The 21406-nt window shown below is 42.4% G+C and overlaps 1 protein-coding gene across 1 annotated transcript; it reads right to left on the bottom strand.

The window, feature by feature from the left end:
* Positions 1–1154: 1154 nt before the first annotated feature.
* On the bottom strand, positions 1155–21112 carry LOC144500490 (uncharacterized). The gene is made up of 6 exons (XM_078223498.1): positions 20951–21112; positions 15264–15294; positions 13225–13312; positions 3316–3384; positions 2554–2626; positions 1155–1766 (listed from the first exon to the last, which is right to left on the bottom strand). The coding sequence occupies exons 2-6, from the start codon at positions 15269–15271 to the stop codon at positions 1477–1479; spliced, it is 528 nt and encodes a 175-aa protein (XP_078079624.1). The 5' UTR covers positions 15272–15294; positions 20951–21112; the 3' UTR covers positions 1155–1476.
* Positions 21113–21406: the final 294 nt, after the last annotated feature.

Below are 21406 nucleotides of genomic sequence, written 5' to 3' on the forward strand. Positions count from 1 at the left end.
GCCCAGCCTTCCTAAGTATAAAGAGCCTTTGGATATTCAGTTCCCAGTCTTAGACACCCTTCAGCTATATCTCCATAATCACAATTATATAATACTCATTTATGTCTATTTGTGCCATTAGTTCATCTACCCGATTACAAATGTTCCATGCTTTCAGATAGTGAGTTTTGAATTGTCTTTTTAACACTTTTACACAGTTTTTTGTAAATGGCCCTATTTGCTGCAAAGCCTTGTTTCCTCTGCCTTCCATTTTTTCTACTTTTCTGTCTTTCATTTCTATCTTTGTTTCCCTCTCTTGGGGTTCCCCACTCAGGTTCCTGTCCTCCTCAATCGAGTTTAAATCCCTATCCATAGTACAACGAATACTGCTGTGAGGATATTGGTGCCAGTCCTGCTGAGATGCAACCCATCCAGCTTATTCAGGCCCCTGCCTGTCCAGAAATGGTCTCAATGACTCAATCTAAATCCCTACACCATTTCTGCCGCCATGTAATCATCTGATCTATCTCCCCATTCCTGATCTCGCTCATTATCCTGAGATTACTTTGAGGTCCTGCTTTTTAATTTATTTCCTAGCTCCCTATATTCTATTTTCAGGATCTCACCCCTCTTTTTGCCTATGTCATTGGTACCATCATGGATATGTCCATTCAGAATGTCCTGTAGCTGCTCAGTGACATCCTTGACCCTGGCACCAGGGAGGCAACATACCATCCTGGTGTCATGCCTGTGGCCACAGAAATGTGTATTTTGTTCTCCAATAGAATCCCCCATCTTTACAGCTCTCCCATTCTTTTTCTCCTTCCCTCTACAGCCGAGACACGCATAGTGCCATAGACTTTGTGCTTGCTGCATTCCCATGAGAAACCATCTCCCGTGGCAGTATCCAAAATGAAAAATCTGTTAGACAGGAAGAGGATCTGAGGGACTCTTGCACATCGTTCCATCTTCACTGAACTGTCTCACTTACCAAACGCCAGCCTAAGCACTCTAATACAGCCCTAAATAGCACTCCAGTACAGACAAGGCAGCACTGTAGATAGCCTCTTTATATGTTCTCTGAATATACAAACATATGAAATAGCAGCAGGAAGAAGCCACTCAGCTCCTCAAGCTTGTCCACCATTCAATAAGCAGTCTCACAACACCAGGTTAAAGTCCAACAGGTTTATTTGGAGTCATGAGATTTCGGAACACTGCTCCTTCATCAAGTGAGTAGAGAGGAAGGTTCACAAACACAGCATATATAGGCAAAGACACAATTGCAAGATAATTACAGATTGGAATGCATAGTCCTTTCGGGATCTTGTCTGCTTTCTTGCATCTTTGTAGAAAGTTGATGTCTGTGTCAATTTGCGCGATCTTCTTGGAGATCCTCTCCTTCAGCTGGTGGTTTGCAGTGTCAACGGTAGCCATGATGTGGAGATACCTGCATTGAACTGGGGTAGACACAGTACGAAGTCTCACAACACCAGGTTAAAGTCTAACAGGTTTATTTGGAATCATGAGCTTTTGGAGCATTGCTCCTTCATCAGGTGAGTGGAGAGGAAGGCTTACAAACACGGCATATATAGGCAAAAACACAATTGCAAGATAATTAAAGATTGGAATGTGTAGTTCTTTCAGGATCTTGTCTGCTTTCTTGCATCTTTGTAGAAACTTGATGTCTGTGTCAATATGCGTGATCTTCTTGGAGATCCTCTCCACTCTGAGCTGGCGGTTTGCGGTGTCGATGGTAGCCATGACGTGGAGGCGCTGGCGTTGGACTGGGGTGGGCACAGTGAGAAGTCTCATAACACATCATGAAGAATTCTCCAGATTTATCCCCTCTGAATTGCTCTGGAGTTTTTAATGATACTGCATCTCCCAAGGCTCCCGGGCGGCACGGTAGCACAGTGGTTAGCACTGCTGCTTCACAGCTCCAGGGACCTGGGTTCGATTCCCAGCTTGGGTCACTGTCTGTGTGGAGTTTGCACATTCTCCTCGTGTCTGTGTGGGTTTCCTCCGGGTGCTCCGGTTTCCTCCCACAGTCCAAAGATGTGTAGGTTAGGTTGATTGGCCATGCTAAAAATTGCCCCTTAGAGTCCTAAGATGCATAGGTTAGAGGGATGAGCAGGTAAATATGTAGGGATATGGGGGTAGGGCCTGGGTGGGATTGTGGTCGGTGCAGACTCGATGGGCCAAATGGCCTCTTTCTGCACTGTAGGGTTTCTATGATTCTATGATTTGTTTTTGCCTCTCTGGAAAATTACATGCCTTTGGTGAGTGAGGTTGAACAGGCAATAAGGTCAGGATGTTAAGTTGCAGCATCAATATATGAAACTAGCTGGTCTTTTCCTGTGAGTTATTTTTGCATGCTTGTACATTACTGCTCATCAAAATCTAAAAAGACACATTTGTATGCCATGCACTGCATAAAAGTTTAACTAAAATATAGTAACTTGTTAAGAACTATTTTACATATAGAAAAAAATACAGGCTTTGTATTCAAGGAATTCTCTTGCTAATATACATAATTGTATCCCATGTATGTGTACTAATCAGAAAACATACCTTCCTCTATACTGGGGTTGCTGTGCCCTTCAATTTGGTCAAGTAACAATGAATGTTCAGACTCTTCAGCAAGCTAAAAAGAAAACAATGCTTCAGTGAGAAAGTTATCTTCTCATTTTTTGCACATATTCAACAAATGCTGCCTTGTATTAAATAAATCAAAGTTTAATTGACTGGGTTGTTTAAAATAGACCTAAAATATAAATACGCACTGCTATAGCATTGCAATCAAACTAAGAAGTGGCGAAAACACTGATGAGGATTTCAGTTTGGTAAGGTGTAGTGTTAAGGAATTGGGAGAATGGAGTGGGAACAGAAGAGCACAATGGACAGTTGTCATCGTGGCTAATGTATGGGATTTGAAATTTCAACCTGGTCTAACCTGGACACAGAGGTTGTGCATCATCAGGTTCAGTTGTGTGAACATCAAGTCAAAGTAAGTTCTTGCTTATCCATGGCTTGATGCCAGATATATCAGTCAGCCAGATAACAGATTATTGTGGAGTCAAGAAACCTTAGAAACGGCAAGATTTTTTGCAATGATGAAATCAAGTTGAGTTGATCATGAGGGTGAAGTTGAGGAGCCATGAATACAGCAAAATTGGAGAACAAGAAATGAGGTGAAGGATAAAATCAAGGAGATGCAGTATACATGGTGAAGAAGATTGTTTGAGGAAGGAAGTTGCTATGGGACTCAGATTCTTCTTTGAAGTAGTGGAAAAGATTACATTGTTTATTACATGGCAATATAAAATACTATACCCTCTTCCTTATATTTTCTCTTCTCGCTGAAATTCGACGCCTTATATGATCTTCTTGTGTGTCCTCATCCTGAGGATATAAATTTTCAACTAAGTTAATAGTAGTCCAGAATTTGCATAGGGACACCATTTTGGCACTTCACAAAGCAATGCCGACCAGTGCTAACTTCTCCACAGTCTTTGGGAGAACATCTAATTTGCTTGGATCAGGTAGTACTCACATTGTTGTAAATGGATATTCTCTGACATCCTGTTACTGTCAATGGGATAGGAGAATGGTTTTGGGGCACAGGATTGGGGAAGGGGTGGAGCAGGTTCTCTCTTTTCACCTTTCCAGAATAACAAATTTACTGGTCCGCTTTCCCCCTTGAAATCAATCATAAATAAAATAAACTCATACATGATCCATGCCATTTCCATGGCCAGCAATCCTGGATTTTCTTCTATTTTACAAAAACACAAGCCAACAGTAAATACTTTAAAATAAGAGAGACCTCTATAAAACTTAATTCAAATTAGTTCTTTCAGACAGATTTTAACTTTGTCTGTCAGTGCTTTATTACTAAACGTTAAAATATTTCCTAAAACACAATCTTAAAGTAAGACTGACAATTCTTTTCCTTTTTTTAAAATTTGGAATTAAGGAAACTATCAACTTCCTGCTGTGTTTTCCCTAAACATTTTGAGAGGTTCTTGCAGCTAGCCTAGCTGATCTAAGTCAATGGTGCTTCTGCTGAGAAATAACTCGTGCATATTTTGATGTTTGACCTTTACATACTTAGAAGTAATGCAAAATAGATGTGATGCGAGCACTGGAATCGTCATGTTTCCGCAAGCTCTGGCATTGCTCATTAATTTTTTAATCCTGATGCATGACTCAATCATTTTATCCTGGAGTATATGCTCCATGTTAAATCCTTGGGACATTTTTGGGAGAGTATTGATGACAGAATGCCGAGGGGTGTCAAGAAAATCCTTCATAAAAAGGAGCAGTCAAAGGCACTGGGGTGGAGCTGGACCCTCAACATCGTGACCTGGCTGGCTCTGGGTCCAGTGCTCTCGAAGGCGTTCCAAACATTATCAAAGTTATAAATGACAAATTCAGTGTTTTGACATGAATGCTCACCAGGATGAACTGCAGAATACCGGCAGCTAAGCCTCAACTGCTTCTTCAGTTGAGGCTTAGCTGCAATCCTCAGAGAATCAGCTGCATGCTATGTCAGATATCCTGATGGATCTGGAAAATCAGGTCCGGAGGAAAAATATCCGTGTGATCAGTTTTCCAGAGGGAGCTGAAGGCAGGCTCCCCATTAAATGTTTTGAAGACTGGCTGCCACATTTTTTTTAACCTCGATATGAACGCAGGGTGGATCAAGCGTGCAGGGGCACATCATATCTTATCCTCAAGGTCCAGGGTTAACCAAAGCCCATGGCCTATTAGCATACATTTCCAGAGACTGCCAGAGTTTTGGAGGCTGCCAGATGTGCCAGTCTGGCACCTGGGCAATGCCCACCAGACATCTGGGCAATGCCCACTGGGGCCTGCTGCCACTCTGCAGCAATCCGTGGGGGAGGGCACCAGGTCCGCGATCAGTGGGGGAGGGGGTGCGTCGGCGGAGGCTGTATGGCTGTATCTCTGGCTGCGAGCCCCCGCGATTGCAGGGGGAGGGGGATGCAGCTATTTCTAGCAGCCTGCACTAGCAGGGGTCTGACAGCTCTCTCTTTTCTGTCAGGCCCCTGCTACTGTTAATCAGAGGCCTGCACATGCGCACCACCTCCTTCTGCAGGTTTTTGGGCGCATTAAACCCAGCCTACAGGCTTCTGCAGCGAGCAATAGGCTTGCTGATATTTTTGCAGGCAGAGTGCACGTGGCGGGGTCTGAAAACACGCCCAAAAGACGGATCTGATACTCTCCCAGTTTCAAGTCCACCCAGCACTTAGAAAAAAACACCCGGCGACTCGCGGAGGCCCTGGCACCAAGCAGGGAGCCTGCTAAACGGCCTCCACTTGAGTCTCCTGAATCACCCCCCAAAGCCTTTAACTTTGTTGTATTATCAATTTTCCCTTCTGTTGTATAATTCCTTGTTGAAAAATGACGTTCACACATTCTGTCCTCTCTTTTTATTTTCTGGTAACAATCCGCCTCATCACTAACCTGCACTGCTACCTTCTTCTTTAATTATGATTTTCTAATTTTCGATACAACTGAACCCTTCCCCCCAGTACTTAAGTTTAAAGCCCTGGTAATGTGATTCGCCAGGCCTCTGGTCCCAGCATGATTCAGGTGAAGACTATCCCATCGGAACAGCTCCCTCCTTTCCCAGTACTGGTGCCAATGTCCCATGAATTCAAACCCATTTCTCCTACACCAACCTTTAAAGCCACGCTTTTACCTCTTTCAATCTTATTGACACGGTGCCAATTAGTTCACGGCTCAGGTAGTAATGCTTAAATTAATACTTTTTTGGTTCTGCTTTTTAATTTAACCTCTGGCTGCTCATATTCCCTCAAGAGGACCTCTATCCTTGTTCTACCTGTGTCGTTGGTACCTACATGGACCCCAATAACTGGATCTTTACCCTCCCACTCCAAGTTCCACTGCAGCCCAGATGAGATATCCTGAACCCTGGCACCAGGTAGGCAACACAACCTATGAATTCTCAATCTTAGTCACAGAGAACAATGTCTAAACTCCTAGCTATACTATTTCAATTACGACTACCTTTCTCTTCTCTCCTGCCACTTGAATGACTTCCTGTACCACGGTACTGTGGTCAGTTTGCTCATCCTCCCTATAGCCCCGCCCTCATCCACACAGGCAGCAAGACTCTTAAACCTGTTAGACATGGACAAGGGCTGAGGCTCCTACAACTCTACCTCCTGGATCCCATTACCTGCCTCATTCATATCACACCCTCCGTCTCTAACCACAGGCTGAATTCAAGGTAGTTAATGCAAGGGGTGTGATTGCAACCTGAAACACAGCATCTACAACCTACGTACCACTTCCCCTCCCTGATGTGTCGCACTATCTGGAGTTTAGAGTCCAGCTCATCAACCCAACTCAAGCAACCAACACTTGCTACAGATGTGTAGACTAGGAACCACATCATGCAGGTACAACATATTGCCTGGTCCTCCACTCCTATTTTGTTTAATTAGTATCTAATTTGGTTTTTTAAAATTTTCAACTGGTTTTTAGCTTCTTGATCTGTAAAATATTTCTCCCCATTATTTTTAATCTGAAAGCAACTTAGAATAGGTAATTCAAATTAGCAGTTATTTACCAACCAATAAAATTAATGTTTTCCTGTGTTGTCACTCCGGATTGTTTTTCAAACTCAGCCTGCTGACTCAGTACAGTGTGTTCCTCGCAGGTCCAGCTGTCTCCACTCCTGGAAGGTAAACTGATGATCACCACACCTCAGGTGATGGGCAAAGTTGAGAAGACAGGCCTTCATAAATAACCTCAGCCTGTACAGGAATTGAACCTGCACTGTTGGCATTGCTCTTCATCACAAACCAGCTGTCCAGCCAACTGAGCTAAATCAACCCCTAACAGTAACCTTTTATGTGGCATTTTATCAAATGCCTATTGAAAATCCAAATAGACCACATTTACTGGTACGCCTTTGTCCACCCTGCTTGTTGCATCCTTATGGAATTCTAATAAACTTATCAAACACAATTTCCCTTTCACAAAATCATGTTGACTCCACATTATTGTGTTATGTTTTCCTAAATGTCTGGCATATAGATCCCTGCTTTCTGTCTCTCTCCTCTGTCTCCCTCCTTTCTGGAATAATGGTGCTGCATCTGCGGTTTTCCAATCCTCTGGCAGCTTTCCAGAATCTAAGGTATTTTGGAAGATTACAATCACAGCACATATTTCTGCAGCCACCTCTTTTAAGAGCCTAGGATGCCGGATGTGCAGACCACTGGACCAGTCGGTCTTTAGACCCATTAGTTTTCCCAGTATTTTTCTCTAGTGATTGTGATAGTTTTAAGTTTCTCTCTTCCTTTTGCCTCTTGATTCTCTACAATTCTAGAGGTGTTTTTTGTGTCTTCTATTGCGGAGAGAGTACAAAATATTTGCCATTTCACTGTTTCCCATTGTTAATTCTCCTGTCTCACCCTCTAAGGGATCAATGCTCACTGATACTATTCTTTTCCGTTTTATATACTTGCATAAGTTTTTACTGTCAATTTTTATATTTCTTGCTAGTTGCCTCTCATATTCTATAACCCTCTTTTTGCAGTCATCCTTTGCTGGTTTCTAAGTTTTTTTCCCAATCTTCTAACCTACCAATAACTTTTGTAGTATTTATCTTTCAATTTCATACCATCTTTAACTTCCTCAGAGAGCCAGAGATGATGCATCCTTTTAGTAGCTTTTCTTTCTCAATGGAATATATCTTTGTTGAGAGGATGAAATATTTGCTTAAATATCTGCCACTGCTTCTTTTCAGTCTTACCTTTTAACCTATTTTCCCATTCCACCTGAACCAACTCTGTCTTCATACCCTTGTAACTGCCTTTATTTATGTTTTAGATTCTAGTTTCAGACCCACATTTCTCACCCTCAAATTAAACGTAATATTATACTATGATCCTTAGAGGATCCTTTACTATGACACCACTAATTAATCCTGTCTCATTACACATTACAAGATCTTAAAACAGCCCATTCCCTGGTTGATTCCACAATTCATAGAAATAGAATAGAAACCCTACAGTACAGAAAGAGGCCATTCGGCCCATCGAGTCTGCACCGACCACAATCCCACCCAGGCCCTACCCCCATATCCCTACATATTTTACCCACTAATCCCTCCAATCTACGCATCCCAGGACACTAAGGGTCAATTTTAGCATGGCCAATCAACCTAACCCGCACATCTTTGGACTGTGGGAGGAAACCAGAGCACCCGGAGGAAACCCACGCAGACACGAGGAGAATGTGCAAACTCCACACAGTGACCCAAGCCGGGAATTGAACCCAGGTCGCTGGAGCTGTGAAGCAGCAGTGCTAACCACTGTGCTACCGTGCCGCCCTAACCACTGTGCTACCGTGCCGCCCTTGTTCTAAGAAAATGTACCGAACACACTATGAACCTATCCTCCAGACTATCTTTGCCAATTTGATTCAGCTAATCTAAATGAAAATTAAAAATCATCTTTGATTATTGCAGTACCTTTCTTCCAAGCCTGAATCTTTTCTTGATTTATACACTGTTTGCTGTGTAGCTAAAGGTAGGGGACCTATAAACTACTCCCACCACTAACTTTGTTCCCTTACTATTCTTATCTTGCATTTTCCTATATAATGACATATGTATCAGTACACAGTAATCCAACTATACTACACAGCAATTATTGAGTTTGAAATTTAATCTAACTGATCACCTTTATCGTGTTTAGCATTCAGCTCCAAAATGTATTTTCTTACCATTACTAGTATGTAATATATATAGATATTAGCTAAATTGTTCCAATGGCCTAAATCTTCTGATCTTCAGATCGTCTGAAACCAGATGTACAACTGAGATACATGTAAGGATCTTTTGGAAGTCCTATTATGCAGGCCTGCATGTGAATTGCCTGGGAAGTTTTAACTTCTGATGGTCAATTCCCCTGCTTCCCATTACCTTCCACAAATGTCTCCAACTCTGAGTTAGAGTCAAAGACATGAGACAGTTCAAATGTACTTACACAAATAGTTTCCCAGGAAATGTTAGAGTAAAGTCCTTGTCTAAATCCTCAGTAGCTACAGAATTGACATCACAATTAACCTCCAACCCTTCCCTTGATGCTTCCCCCCAAACCACCTGACTAGCCCCCCCACCTCCCCCCCCCAACCTCATCCAAGCTACCGCTTCTGACCCAACCAGCTCCACAAACACAACTGCTACCTCAGTCTCCTGCCAGCTCCACTTACCTCATCCACCAGACCTGCTTACCTCACCACCACCCCGCCCCTCTCACCAATCCATTCACCCATTCACTAACATTCAAACTAGACCTTTAAAGTTTAGTTCGTTTAAAGAACTGTTTCAATGGCTGTACAAGGGCTTCCTGCAGTGGCAAGAGATGGTAGTGCCTTCAATTTTCTACTGGTCAGCTGATCTGTACTGTTTCAAGTGAGCACATGTGCCTAAAATTCTAGATTCTAGAAGTCTCCCAAACAAACACACTTGGAAGATATTCATATCTGAGAAATGAAGGCCAAGACCGGCTTTGTGAGCAAAAGTTATTTGGTTTAATGGACAAACATAAAAGATCAGAATACTTGGACATATTACATTTGTGCATAAAACTCACATTACACTTAGAAGCCACATAATTTGTGTCCAGATTAAACAGCTCTCTGAATGCAATTGTGGAGGAAACTATAGATCAATGTTATTCATCAATTCTTCTTTCTTGGACATTGACATTTAATGTTACCTCTATTATCAACCTAATGGCCTCCAGTCAAGTCAGTGGAAGCTATTGTCTGGGGAAGAAATTTAGCAAATAATGTCCTAAGTTTTGGACAGTCACCAATCACCTACTACCTTGAAGACATCTATTGACTTGCTCCCAAGTTGATCAAATTCAAAATTATCATCTTTATTTACATACTTATTTTCCCACTACCTCTGCAATATCTTCCATGATACCCAATGATGCTTCATTTCTGGCCTCCAATTAATTCCCCTCCTCTCAGACCAGCCTCATTTTATGACAGAGTTTGCAGCTAACAAGGAACTCCCTTTTATAGTAGAGTCTCTTCACCTGTTACGTTCCTCACAGTCTTTAAAAAAAAATCAAAAGTAAACAAAATACTGCAGATGCTGAAATACAAAATAAGAACAGAAGACACTGGAAAGACTCAGCATGTCCAGCAGCATCCGTAAGGAGAGAAAGCAGAGTTTACGTTCATTTGGCTGTTCACTCAAGTCATTTGGTTCTTCGTCAGAAGGAAAGGGGGGGAGATATGTGTTAGATATTAAACTGCAGCTGTGAGAGATTGCAACAAAATATAGCAACTTTAAGAACAAAAGGAAAATGGCACGGTGTGGAAGGGGCAGTGAGGGGGTTGCATTGAGGCAATACATGTATGGGATTTCTTTTTAAAAAGGGTTTGAAATGAAAGAGAAAGCTCACAATCTAAAGTTGTTGGACTCATTTTTTGAATTTTGAGGGCTGTAATGTGCTTAATTGCAAGATGGGATGCCACGCTTTCAGCGTGCGATGGACTTCCAACATGTGGACATGAGAGCAAGGTGCCAAATTAAAATGGCAAGCCACAGGAAGATTGGGGTCATGCTTGCGTACTGAGTGAAGGTGTACTACAAAATGGTCACCCAGACTGCGTTTTGTCTCCCCAGTGTGGAGAAGATCACATTGGGAGCAGCAAATACTATCGACCAAATTGAAGAAAGTTCAAGTAAAACGCTGCTTAACCTGAAAGGAGTGTTTGGGGCTTTGATCGGTGAGGAGGGCAGAGGTAAAGGGGCAGGTGTTGCACCTTCTGCGATTACAAGGAAAGGTGCTGTGGAAAGGGGATGGGGAGTTGGTCGTGATGGAGGAGTGGACCATGGTGTCACAGACGGAGTAATCCCTGCGGAATGCTGACCAGGGAAGATGTGTTTCATAGTAGCATCGTGATGGGGTTGGTGGAAATGACGAGGATGATCCTTTGAATGCGGAGGCTAGTGAGGTTAAAAGTGAAGACAAGGGAGCCCTATCATGGTTCTAGGAGGGAGGGGAGTGGGTGAGGGCAGAGGCGCAGAGAATGGGTCGATCCCGGTTGAGTGCCCTGTCAAACACGTGGGGGGAACCTCAGCTAAGGGAAAAAACAAACATGTCAAAAGCATCATTTTCGAAAGTGACATCAGCAGAACAGATGCAACAGTTCTACCACTGTTTACCAAGTGCTCTGCTATAAAATCTTTGTAATGGATTATGGAATTTTTCCCACTACTGAAGTCAGGCTGACTGGTCTATAATCCCGTTTGCTCTCTACCTCTTTTTCAATAGTGGGGTTACATTAGCTACATTAGGCCCATTCTCTTAGGTCCATCCCCCACCAGACTAGTCTGAGGGCTCTCTGCTTCTTCCTTGGGCAGAGGCCCAAACAACCCCTGTCCTCCACCACTTCCTTCCGCCTGGCTGAACCCGTTCTGTTACTAAACATTTTCGCCTTTAACTTGTCTCACTTCCTGCAAGTAAAAGGTGTGGCAATGGGTACCCACAAGGACCCCAGTTATGCCCGTCTTTTTATGGGTTATGTGGAACATTCTTGTCTCAGTCCTACTCAGGCCCATTCCTGCAACTCTTTTTGCATTACATCAATGACTGCATCAGTGCCACTTCCAGCTCTTGCCTGAACATGGAAAAATTTATCAATTTTGCTTCCAATTACCAGCTTCACACAGTCCATTTCCGGCATTCTGTCTCCATTTCCGGTGATACACTGGCCACTAATATTTATTACAAACCAACCAACTCCCACAGTTCCTCACACCTTGCTTCCTGTAGGAACTCTATTCCATCCTTCTTGTTTCTCCAGCTCTGCTGCATCTGTTCTGATGCTGTCACCTTTGAAAATGGTGCATGACATGTCTGCTTCTCTGCGTAACCGAGGTTTGCCCCACTTGTGCTTGACAGTACACTCAACCAGGTTTGACCCCTTTCCTGCATCTCTGCCCTCACCCCTTCCCCTCCCTCCCAGAGCCATGATGGGGTCTCCCTTGTCTTCACTTTCCATCACACCAGCCTTTGCAAAAGATCATCCTCTATCATTTCCGCAAACTCCAGCATTATGCCACCACAAAACATATCTTCCCGTCATTCCCATCAACATTCCGTAGAGGCTGCTCCCTCTGTGACAGCCTGGTCCACCCTTCCATCATACTCAACTACCCATTCCCTACCCACGGCACCTCCCTTTGCACTCGCAAAGGGTGCAACATATGCCCTTTAACTTCACCCTCTTCAGCATTCAAGGCCCTAAACACTCCTTTCAGGTTAAGTAGCATTTCACTTGCACGTCCTTCAATTTGGTTTATTGTATTCACTGCTTCCAATGTGGTCTCTACACTGGGGAAACAAAACAACTAGGTGAGTGCTTTGCAGAATAACTTCACAAAGTCACCAAGCATGTCCCCACCCTTCCTTTTGCTTGTCATTTTAATTCAGCACTTTTCTCTGATGTCCACATGTCCGTCCTTGGCCTGATGCAATGTTCGAGTGAAGCGCAAAGCAAGTTGGGGGAGCAGTATCTCATCTTCCTATCAGGCATGTTATAGCCCGCAAGAGTCAACATTTGAGTTCAAGAGTTTTCAACTGTGACCTTTCTCCTCCATCTTAAAATCCTTTTCTTAAATATTCCATACATGTATTGTCTCAATGCACCACCCCCCTCCCCTTTCCGCATCAGGCCATCTGTCTTTTGTTCTTAAAGTTGCTACTATTTACTTCAATCTCTCACAGCTATAGTTTAATATCTAACACATTTCTCCCTCTCTTTAGTTCTGACGAAGAGTCAAACAAACTCGAAATGCTAACTCTGTTTCTCTCCTTACAGGTGTTGCTAATCTGCTGTGTTTTTCCAGCATTTTCTGTTCTTGTTTTTTTAAAATCTTTTCATTGTGCTTTCAGTCAACTCTTTTAATTTCACAATTGGAATATTCTTTCATGTTCGTAGAATCTTAGAAGGTTTTATTCAATTTAAAAATAATATAATGTTGCTTTCAGTTGTCCTTCTCAATTAACGGACCATGTTTATAAATGCAAAATCCTAGCATGATTGCTGAATAGTCTGTTTTGCTGTCAATCATAAAAAGGAATGAGAGTTTTGACATAGGCAATTCTTTATTATAAACAGTTGACTAACTCAGTAAAGGAAATATTTGTCACCTACCCATAATGCCTGCATTGGCAATGAAGCTGTTTCATCACTATCACTTTGAGAATCTCGTGATAATGATGGTTCAGCTGGAACCTTCCTCCTAAAGAGAAAAGAAAAGTGACTAGCATAAATTATTTTTTAAACTTATAAATCATTACACTATTGACACTAAAATTGCATAAGTATGAAATGTAAACGTGAACTCATAAACCTCCTACGACACTGTCACAGTAAAATAGAGAATACAGGGTTTAAGTAGCACACAACCACGTCAAAATTGTTTAAAGTTCAAATGTTTGGACCTCAGGGCCAAATGTACATATCATGCACCAGGTACAGATATTTGGGAATGCAAGCCACATACAAAAGGCTTGATTTTATAGGGCACTGTGTTCCCCACCCATCGAATTAAGGAGTTAGTTGGGAGCCTGCCCACAAAGAGGCAGCTGCCCTGCAGCCATTTTACGCTCAATGGAGATTAATTGGCTCAGGCCAAGGCTTCCAGAAGGAAATCTCGCATTGAACCAATTAATCTCCGCTGAGCGTAATATGGCTGCAGGGCAGCTGGCTTTTTTGTCGGTAAATCGGATTGCCCAGCAGCTCTGCAGTCCCAGCAACATCAGTGGGACTGGAACCTGAAGAATAGATTATGGAAGCCATGCTGAATGTAGGTCCAGGGTATCAAGCGGGTTGAAGAAGGTGGAAGGATCAGGTTTGAGAGGCTGTGAGAAGGGTTAAAGGAGGGATTTGGCCTGAGGGGAGAAATGCCTCCAATGGGCACAGGAGAATCCCCAAAGGAAGTTGCCATCCCTGCCTTCTTCCCGATACCAGTTGCCCCAGTTAAGCCTACCAGGCTACTCACTCCGTCAGGGTGGAGGACTCCACTACAGGTAACATAGCAGCAGGAGTGGCGTGAGGCACTTAAGTAGGCATTAGTTAATTACTTAAGGACCTCAATATGCTCAAGGGCAACTGGAAAGATGTCTCTACCGCCCTCCAATAGGATTTTTTCCATCACAACTTTCCTGAAATAAGGTGCATCAAAGCATCCTGTGGGATAATGGCTACCCTTGTCAGATCATTGTTCATTGCATATTGTGCAAACTCATGAATGGTTCCAAGGCTGCCACATTTGATCCTGCCCAGTCTACCTCAGATTACGCCTGAAGGGGTAACGTGTGTCAAAAATTTAAGCAAAAGGAGAAGCTAGCCATTTCATGCTGTACCATGGATCAGCAATACGAGCAGTATTCTCTGCTAACAGGATGCTACAGTCAAGTCACAAAGGTGTTCTGTATATCACAAAAATTAGTAATGTGGTGCATGAATTTCTGTGCCAGTATGATGCCAGGTACACAAGCTGTACATCCCACCCACTGGCTGGTTGTAACAAACAGCCTATCCATTTGGCTGTTCCTAAAAGGCAAGGTACAGACGATACCGAGCCAGCCTGTGCTTGCAAAACTTAAAATATAATATCCTATTCTAGTTGTGATTCTGCAATTGGACAACACTTGCTAAACAATCATGATTATGCTAAGAATTACACAGAAAACCAATTTAAGATTATCAGTCAAGGTTCCATTGTGGCTCACTTATGCATGCTGGAAGCAATATATCTTCACACACTGGGCCTGTCCTTTGCAGACAGAAGAAGCATGTCCACGCATTGTACCTTTTTCAACTAAACATTTGGGGAATAGCCATTCATTCTCCAAGACAATGTCTTACCCAGAGTCAACTTGACTGGTTTGATTTGAGACAAAAGCTCATCGGTTAACTGTTCCCTGCCACTTTCTCCATGGCAATGCCTCTACTAATCAGGGTCCACTTACCAGCAATCAGCACTCTCTTCTCATGCAGTATAAATTATTATTCCCTTTACTATTGATATTCTTGTGAACTGTCCAAATGAGTGCAAAATGAAAAGCTTTAACAGCATGCCACATTTTACAGTCATAAAGCCTAAAGTGAATACTCAGCACTCAACACTTCCAAAGCAATTCAATGTAAGTTAAATTATATTTGTAAATATAAATAATCAAACTTACCATGCCATATTATTAAGCTTGGTCTATAGCCCTTAAAAAGAGAATGATATTGATATTTTCTAGATGATCTTAGAACAAAACAATTTAATAAAATTATAATACAATTAAAAACTCAATATTAATTTCTATTAGGTTTACCTGTTAACTCAAAAAGTAGCTCAGCAGAAAAATTATCCAGTAACCTAAAGTAAGCAATTTTAATAAAACCCAATTTAAGATATAAAAATATCAAAAGTGACTATAAGATTCACATGAACTAAGCCTATATACAATACAATCTAGGATATGCAAAGTTCAGTCATTTCAAAAAATGAATTTTGGTCTGCTTTCTATTGAAAGCACATCATTCACAAAGTATTTGGCACAGAGAAAAGTTTCATCAGAGACTCTGTTGTACTTGTTCGTTACAACTTGCACAGAATTAAGCACCATGACCATCACTGGGGCAGGTTTTTCTTTTCTTCTTTCATCTGATTGTTGGATCCAATCCATTGGGCCTTTGCCTCCAGCAGCAGCAACTTTCTGCACATCACAATTTTTGTTGAACTCCACAATCCAGACATTAGGACATTTTTAACACACAATAGATTCAAACCACATAGCTTCTTGCATTCACAGCTGAAAGCTCATACACTCAAAAGGGTTAACTACTTCAGAGTTAGCCATCAATGACTAGGTGAGAATCCCGGCTCGGGTCGCTGTCTGTGTGGAGTTTGCACATTCTCCCTGTGTCTACGTGGGTTTCCTCCGGGTGCTCCGGTTTCCTCCCACAGTCCAAAGATGTGCGGGCTAGGTTGATTGGCCATTCTAAATTGCCCCTTAGTGTCCTGGGATGCATAGGTTAGAGGGGTTAGTGGGTAAAATGTGTAGGGATATGTGGATAGAGCCTGGGTGGGATTGTTGTCGGTGCACACTCGATGGGCCGAATGGCCTCTTTCTGCACTGTAGGGTTTCTATGATTCTATGAGCAATATTTAGTCATTTCCAGGAATGAACTTTTTATAACTCCATGTGAATACAACAATTGTCAACTATTGAAACTTTTGTAAATACCATGCTTTGATCAAAGCAATGCTGCCGTTCTTGATAAAAAGGTTATTCATGCACTTTTGCTGTTTGTTTGTTTTAGACACAAACAAATATTCTTCCACAAAAATATTGGAATTCCCAAACACAAGCAATTTTCTCCTTCATCAGTCATTCAACTCAAACCAGATGGTAATTTGTTGAAGCTCACCCACTAAAATCTTCTCGGATATAATCTACATCGCCCCATGCCTGGACCCAGAATGGATTTGTGTGGAAAATATTATGCAAAAACAAGTTATTTCCAAACTGTTTAGCAACATTTCCAGCAAGACAATATAGATATCCCAAGAAGGTCAGCCCCCCAGTCTGATTGAACCTGGATGAATTTGAATTAAGTAGCTTTAGTGGAAAGGGACTCTTTGAATAACCAATTCATGAACCAATGAATTAACCAATAATTCAAAGTTTCTAATTAAGTGCTACATTTTCAATGGGAAATAAGTTTTGCAAAATTTTATTTCAATTATAGTAACTTGAACTTTACAACTTCAAATTAGGGGGTATGGTCTGGGCATATTCAAAATTAGCAGGCAATGATTACTCTTCCAGGTTATAACAATTATATTGTGTAATAACTGAAATGTTAAAACAATTGTGTTAGAAACCTTGCACAAACGTTGTATCACCAACCTTGTCCTCCCCAGTTTGTGTTAATGGAATATCCACCAAATAATAAGAAACAAGAATAAAGTAAGATTGGTGATAAGTTTACATTTGGGAGTTAACATGAAGCCTTATAGGGTGAGTCATCTTCCTTACATCACTGTTTCTTCACTTTTTAAATTGTTTTCAGGGTAATTAGCTATCTCAGCTATAAATGTGAGATCAGGTGTAATGCCTGTTCATGTCGTCTTGGATTTAGTGTATCCCTAGCTTGAGAACCATGAATTGAATTGGAATTGTTTTTTGGAGCAAACAAAGAGATGGATTAGGGGCTTATCCCGTGCACTGGCTTTGTACTGAGAAAAGAATTTTTCTTTAATATTGGATGAGCACTTGATGGAAATAAACTTACAGGGCTACACCAAAAAAATGGTGGAATGGGCTGAATGACCTCCTTCTATGCCATAATGGCTTTATGCAAGTTTGATGAAAATAGTGAAAGGACAGAAATGCAATTTCAGAACAAACAAGATATTGGAGGCAGGTAATTTAGTGTCATCTACACCTGCAATGACGGGCTGCAGTGGTTGGAACAATTGTAACTATAAAGCTGCCTATCCTTCACTGCAACGCTATTATTTTTCTTTAAAGATAAAGTAGCTCATAATCATCATAAATTTCAGGCCAACGGTACAAGACCCTAAATAGTAGATCTATCACCTCAAGGCCTTGGCGATTCATAAGGGCAAAACCATTGGGGACTTAAGATGTAGGACAGTCAATGGCAGCTGCAGAGCTGACAGGACCATTTGCTTGCCTAATGTTTGGTACACAAACTCAGCAGCAAGGAATTATATCAGACACATCCAAAAAGTGCAGGTGAAATGACAATGGTAGCTGCATATGATGACATGTCTTTTTTCCTCTATAATCTAAAAATGTCTCTGAGAAATCATAGAAACCCTACAGTGCAGAAGGAGGCCATTCGGCCCATCGAGTCTGCACCGACCACAATCCCACCCAGGCCCTACCCCCACATATTTACCCGCTAATCCCTCTAACCTACGCATCCCAGGACTCTAAGGGGCAATTTTTAACCTGGCCAATCAACCTAACCCGCACATCTTTGGACTGTGGGAGGAAACCAGAGCACCCGGAGTAAACCCACGCAGACACGAGGAGAATGTGCAAACTCCACACAGACAGTGACCCGAGCCGGGAATCGAACCCGGGACCCTGGAGCTGTGAAGCAGCAGTGCTAACCACTGTGCTACCGGGCCGCCCGGTGAACGCTGGAGCTGTGAAGCAGCAGTGCTAACCACTGTGCTACCGGGCCGCCCGGTGCCCACAGAAGGTGAACAGACTTTCACCTCTGCCTAACAAGGTGTATCATCATCCACAGTCAATGAATCTTTCTCACCCTTTCATCACACAAATAAACATGTTATTTGGGGGCGGGAGGGGGAAGAGTTGTGAAGGAGTAATATAGAGATTGTTAATGAAGGTTTACAGGTGAGGATGCCCCAAGGAATTAAGATGTGAAAGTAGGAAGTACTGGCTTCACGGAAGTCCACACCTGGCTTCAGATGCAGATCACTAGGGATCATGCTGTAAACACAAGCTGGATGAGCATCACATTCGACTGGAGACACTAGAGATCTCAGAAAACTTTTTTTTAAATTTAGTCTTTCATGGGATGTGGGTATCACTGGCATTTGTTGCCTGTCCTTAATTGCCCTAGAAGCAAGTGGCTTGCTAAATAGTGTCAACCACATTGCTGTGGATTTGGAGTCACAAGTAAGCCACACCAGGCATTAGTGAACCAGATAAGTTTTTAATAACAATGACCATACTGAGACTAGCTTTTAATTCCAGGCTTTTAAAGTTAGAATTGAATTCCAATTCCCCACCATGGTGGGATTTGAATCCGTGTTCACTGCACATTAGTCTGGGCTTTGGTTTTACTCGTTCAATGACATTGCCACGGCACCACCAACTCCCCCTTGAGAGATGGTAGGTGTCAGTGTCAATACGCAAGAATCATATGGCACAATACAGCACTACTTAGTGATTGCCTGAGGCCAGATATTTATTAGATGTCACGAGTGGGTTATTTTCCCAGAGAACAGTGGACTTTTAGGACAGGCTGCCTGTTTGTTCGATGGTGCCAACCCAGTAAGTTATTTTAAGCAAGAACTGCACGTATTTCTGGTTAGGGTGAAAATTATCTCAAAGAAAAGGTAAATATTGCATAGTACCGAGGGACAATTTTGATTGCCTCAGGTCATAGAGACGTTTCCAAAATCGTACATTTATACTCGGATCAGGTGATGGCACAAGGAAAACCTGCATTTGGTCCCACAAGGGATACCTCCAGACCAGTCAGCGTCACCAAAATTGGAACAATCTGGAAAGAATGTCAGCAACCAGCTTCAAGAGATTGGAAGCACTATCTTTCTCAAATTCTAACTGATATCATCAGGTGCACCTTAATCAATATGCACTCAGATCTAGGCCTCAGTCCAAGTGTTGTGGCTAATATTCACCTTCATGATTTGGTGAATATGAATTTGCTTCAACTCATCTGCTGCTGAAAATCTCTCCCCATGATTTTCTTTCCTCTAGACTTGACTAATCCAATTCACTTTTGGACAGAGTAACACATTTTGCCCCTCCATTGACAATGTTAAATCTCCCCTGCACATTTCCTAATTGACATCAAGTCCTATTCATTCATCATCCCTGTGTTAGTTAATTTACATTGCTTAACTGGGAGCTAATGACTCAATTTTAAAACTCTCATTCTTGTTTTTCAATTCTCCATGGCCTTGTTTTCCCCCATCTCTGTAAACTCCTCCAGCACTATAACCCTACAAGATATCTTCAACTCCTCTAATTCTGGCCTGTGCATTTCCCCAATTTAATCCACATTAGTGGCTGTGATTTCAGCTGCTGGGACCCTCAGCTTTGAAATTTCCCTTCTAATCTTCTACACCTCTCCTTCTTCCTTTAGCTCCTTAAAACCTACAGCATTGTCCAAGCTTTTGGTCATCTCCCCTAATATTTGCAGCTCAGGGTCAAATTTTGCTTGATAATGTTTCTGTGAACCTCTTTGAGAAGCTTTACTGTATTAAGAAGGTGCTACTGACTACAAGTTGATTATTTTTTCCTTTGACATAACCTTATCTGTGTGCTCACGTCATTCCTTCGTCCTCCTTTGGATGCAGTAAGAAGTCTCACAACATCAGATTAAATTGATCAGGAAGGAATAGCGCTCTGAAAGCTCGTGATTCCAAATAAACATGTTGGACTTTAACCTGGTGTTGTGAGACTTCTTACCATGCCCACCCCAGTCCAACGCCAGCATCTCAACATCACGGCTCCTTTGGATGGACAGATATGGACCTGCCCATAGTGGACACGGTAGTAAGGGTTCAAGAGCAGAAAGGTGCAAAGATTTCTCTGCTGGTATATGTTTTTAAAAAGCAAATTGCAGAATTCTTTCAGTAGCACAGCTTTAAAAAAAATTCTAATTGCATCAACCAAAACAGATATTTCAACAAACATCATGGTCCTTCAAAGTCTTGGAACTGAACTGCTTCATCTGACAGGTTAAGTAGGCAGCTTCTCAGTCTCTTCTACACCGTAATGAAGTAAGTACAAGTGACAGAGACAGAGCTCTTTCAACATCCCTAAATAGTGTGGGTGGTGTTTCTCCAGGCTCCTGGGAGTGCCCAATTTCTCAGAGCAAGAGGGATTGGATTTTCAGAGGCAAACAGTTCAGGCCATTTCAGGAGCGTGATAAGCCCAGGCGGGATAGTGATTCATCTTATACGTATATGTATACATTATATATATTTTTATAAAACGATCTTTTCATTCCTGTTGGTTGATCGCCAACCCGAAAAAGAGTCGGCTCTACGCTAACCTGAAAACAACAAAATGAAATGAACTAGTAGTCAGAGGCAATAGTTCAGCGGCTAAGAATAAAGTACCGTCATCCCAAAATAATGTGATGCCGTGAAGGTGTCTCATTTAAAGGCGCTGAGGATGGGCTAACGGTCCAGCAGCGGCCACTCAACAGGTGGGCCAACGGCACAATTCTCGCGCAGCCTTTATAGTCACCTGCCGCACGCGCGCGTGCACCTTTTGTAGTCACGTGCCGCGCGCTCGCGTGCACCTTTTGCAGTCACGTGCCGCGCGCTCGCGTACGACACACTGAGGGCTTTCCCCGCACTCGTTTTGCATGCGGCACCTTTCAGCTACTCTGATTGGTTGGCCTTTCAGAGCTCTAATTGGCCTTTTGGCTAGAAGACTCCGATTGGTTAATCGGCGCTCTTGGGGACGTTCGCGGCAGTCAGTGGAATTTCCTATCTGCAACAGAGTCATCGAAATATACAGCACTGAAACGGGGCCAAACTCGTCTATGTGGGTCTAAACTGAACTAGTTG

The sequence above is a fragment of the Mustelus asterias genome, chromosome 11 (assembly GCF_964213995.1).
Source record: "Mustelus asterias chromosome 11, sMusAst1.hap1.1, whole genome shotgun sequence".
Lineage (NCBI taxonomy): Eukaryota > Metazoa > Chordata > Chondrichthyes > Carcharhiniformes > Triakidae > Mustelus > Mustelus asterias.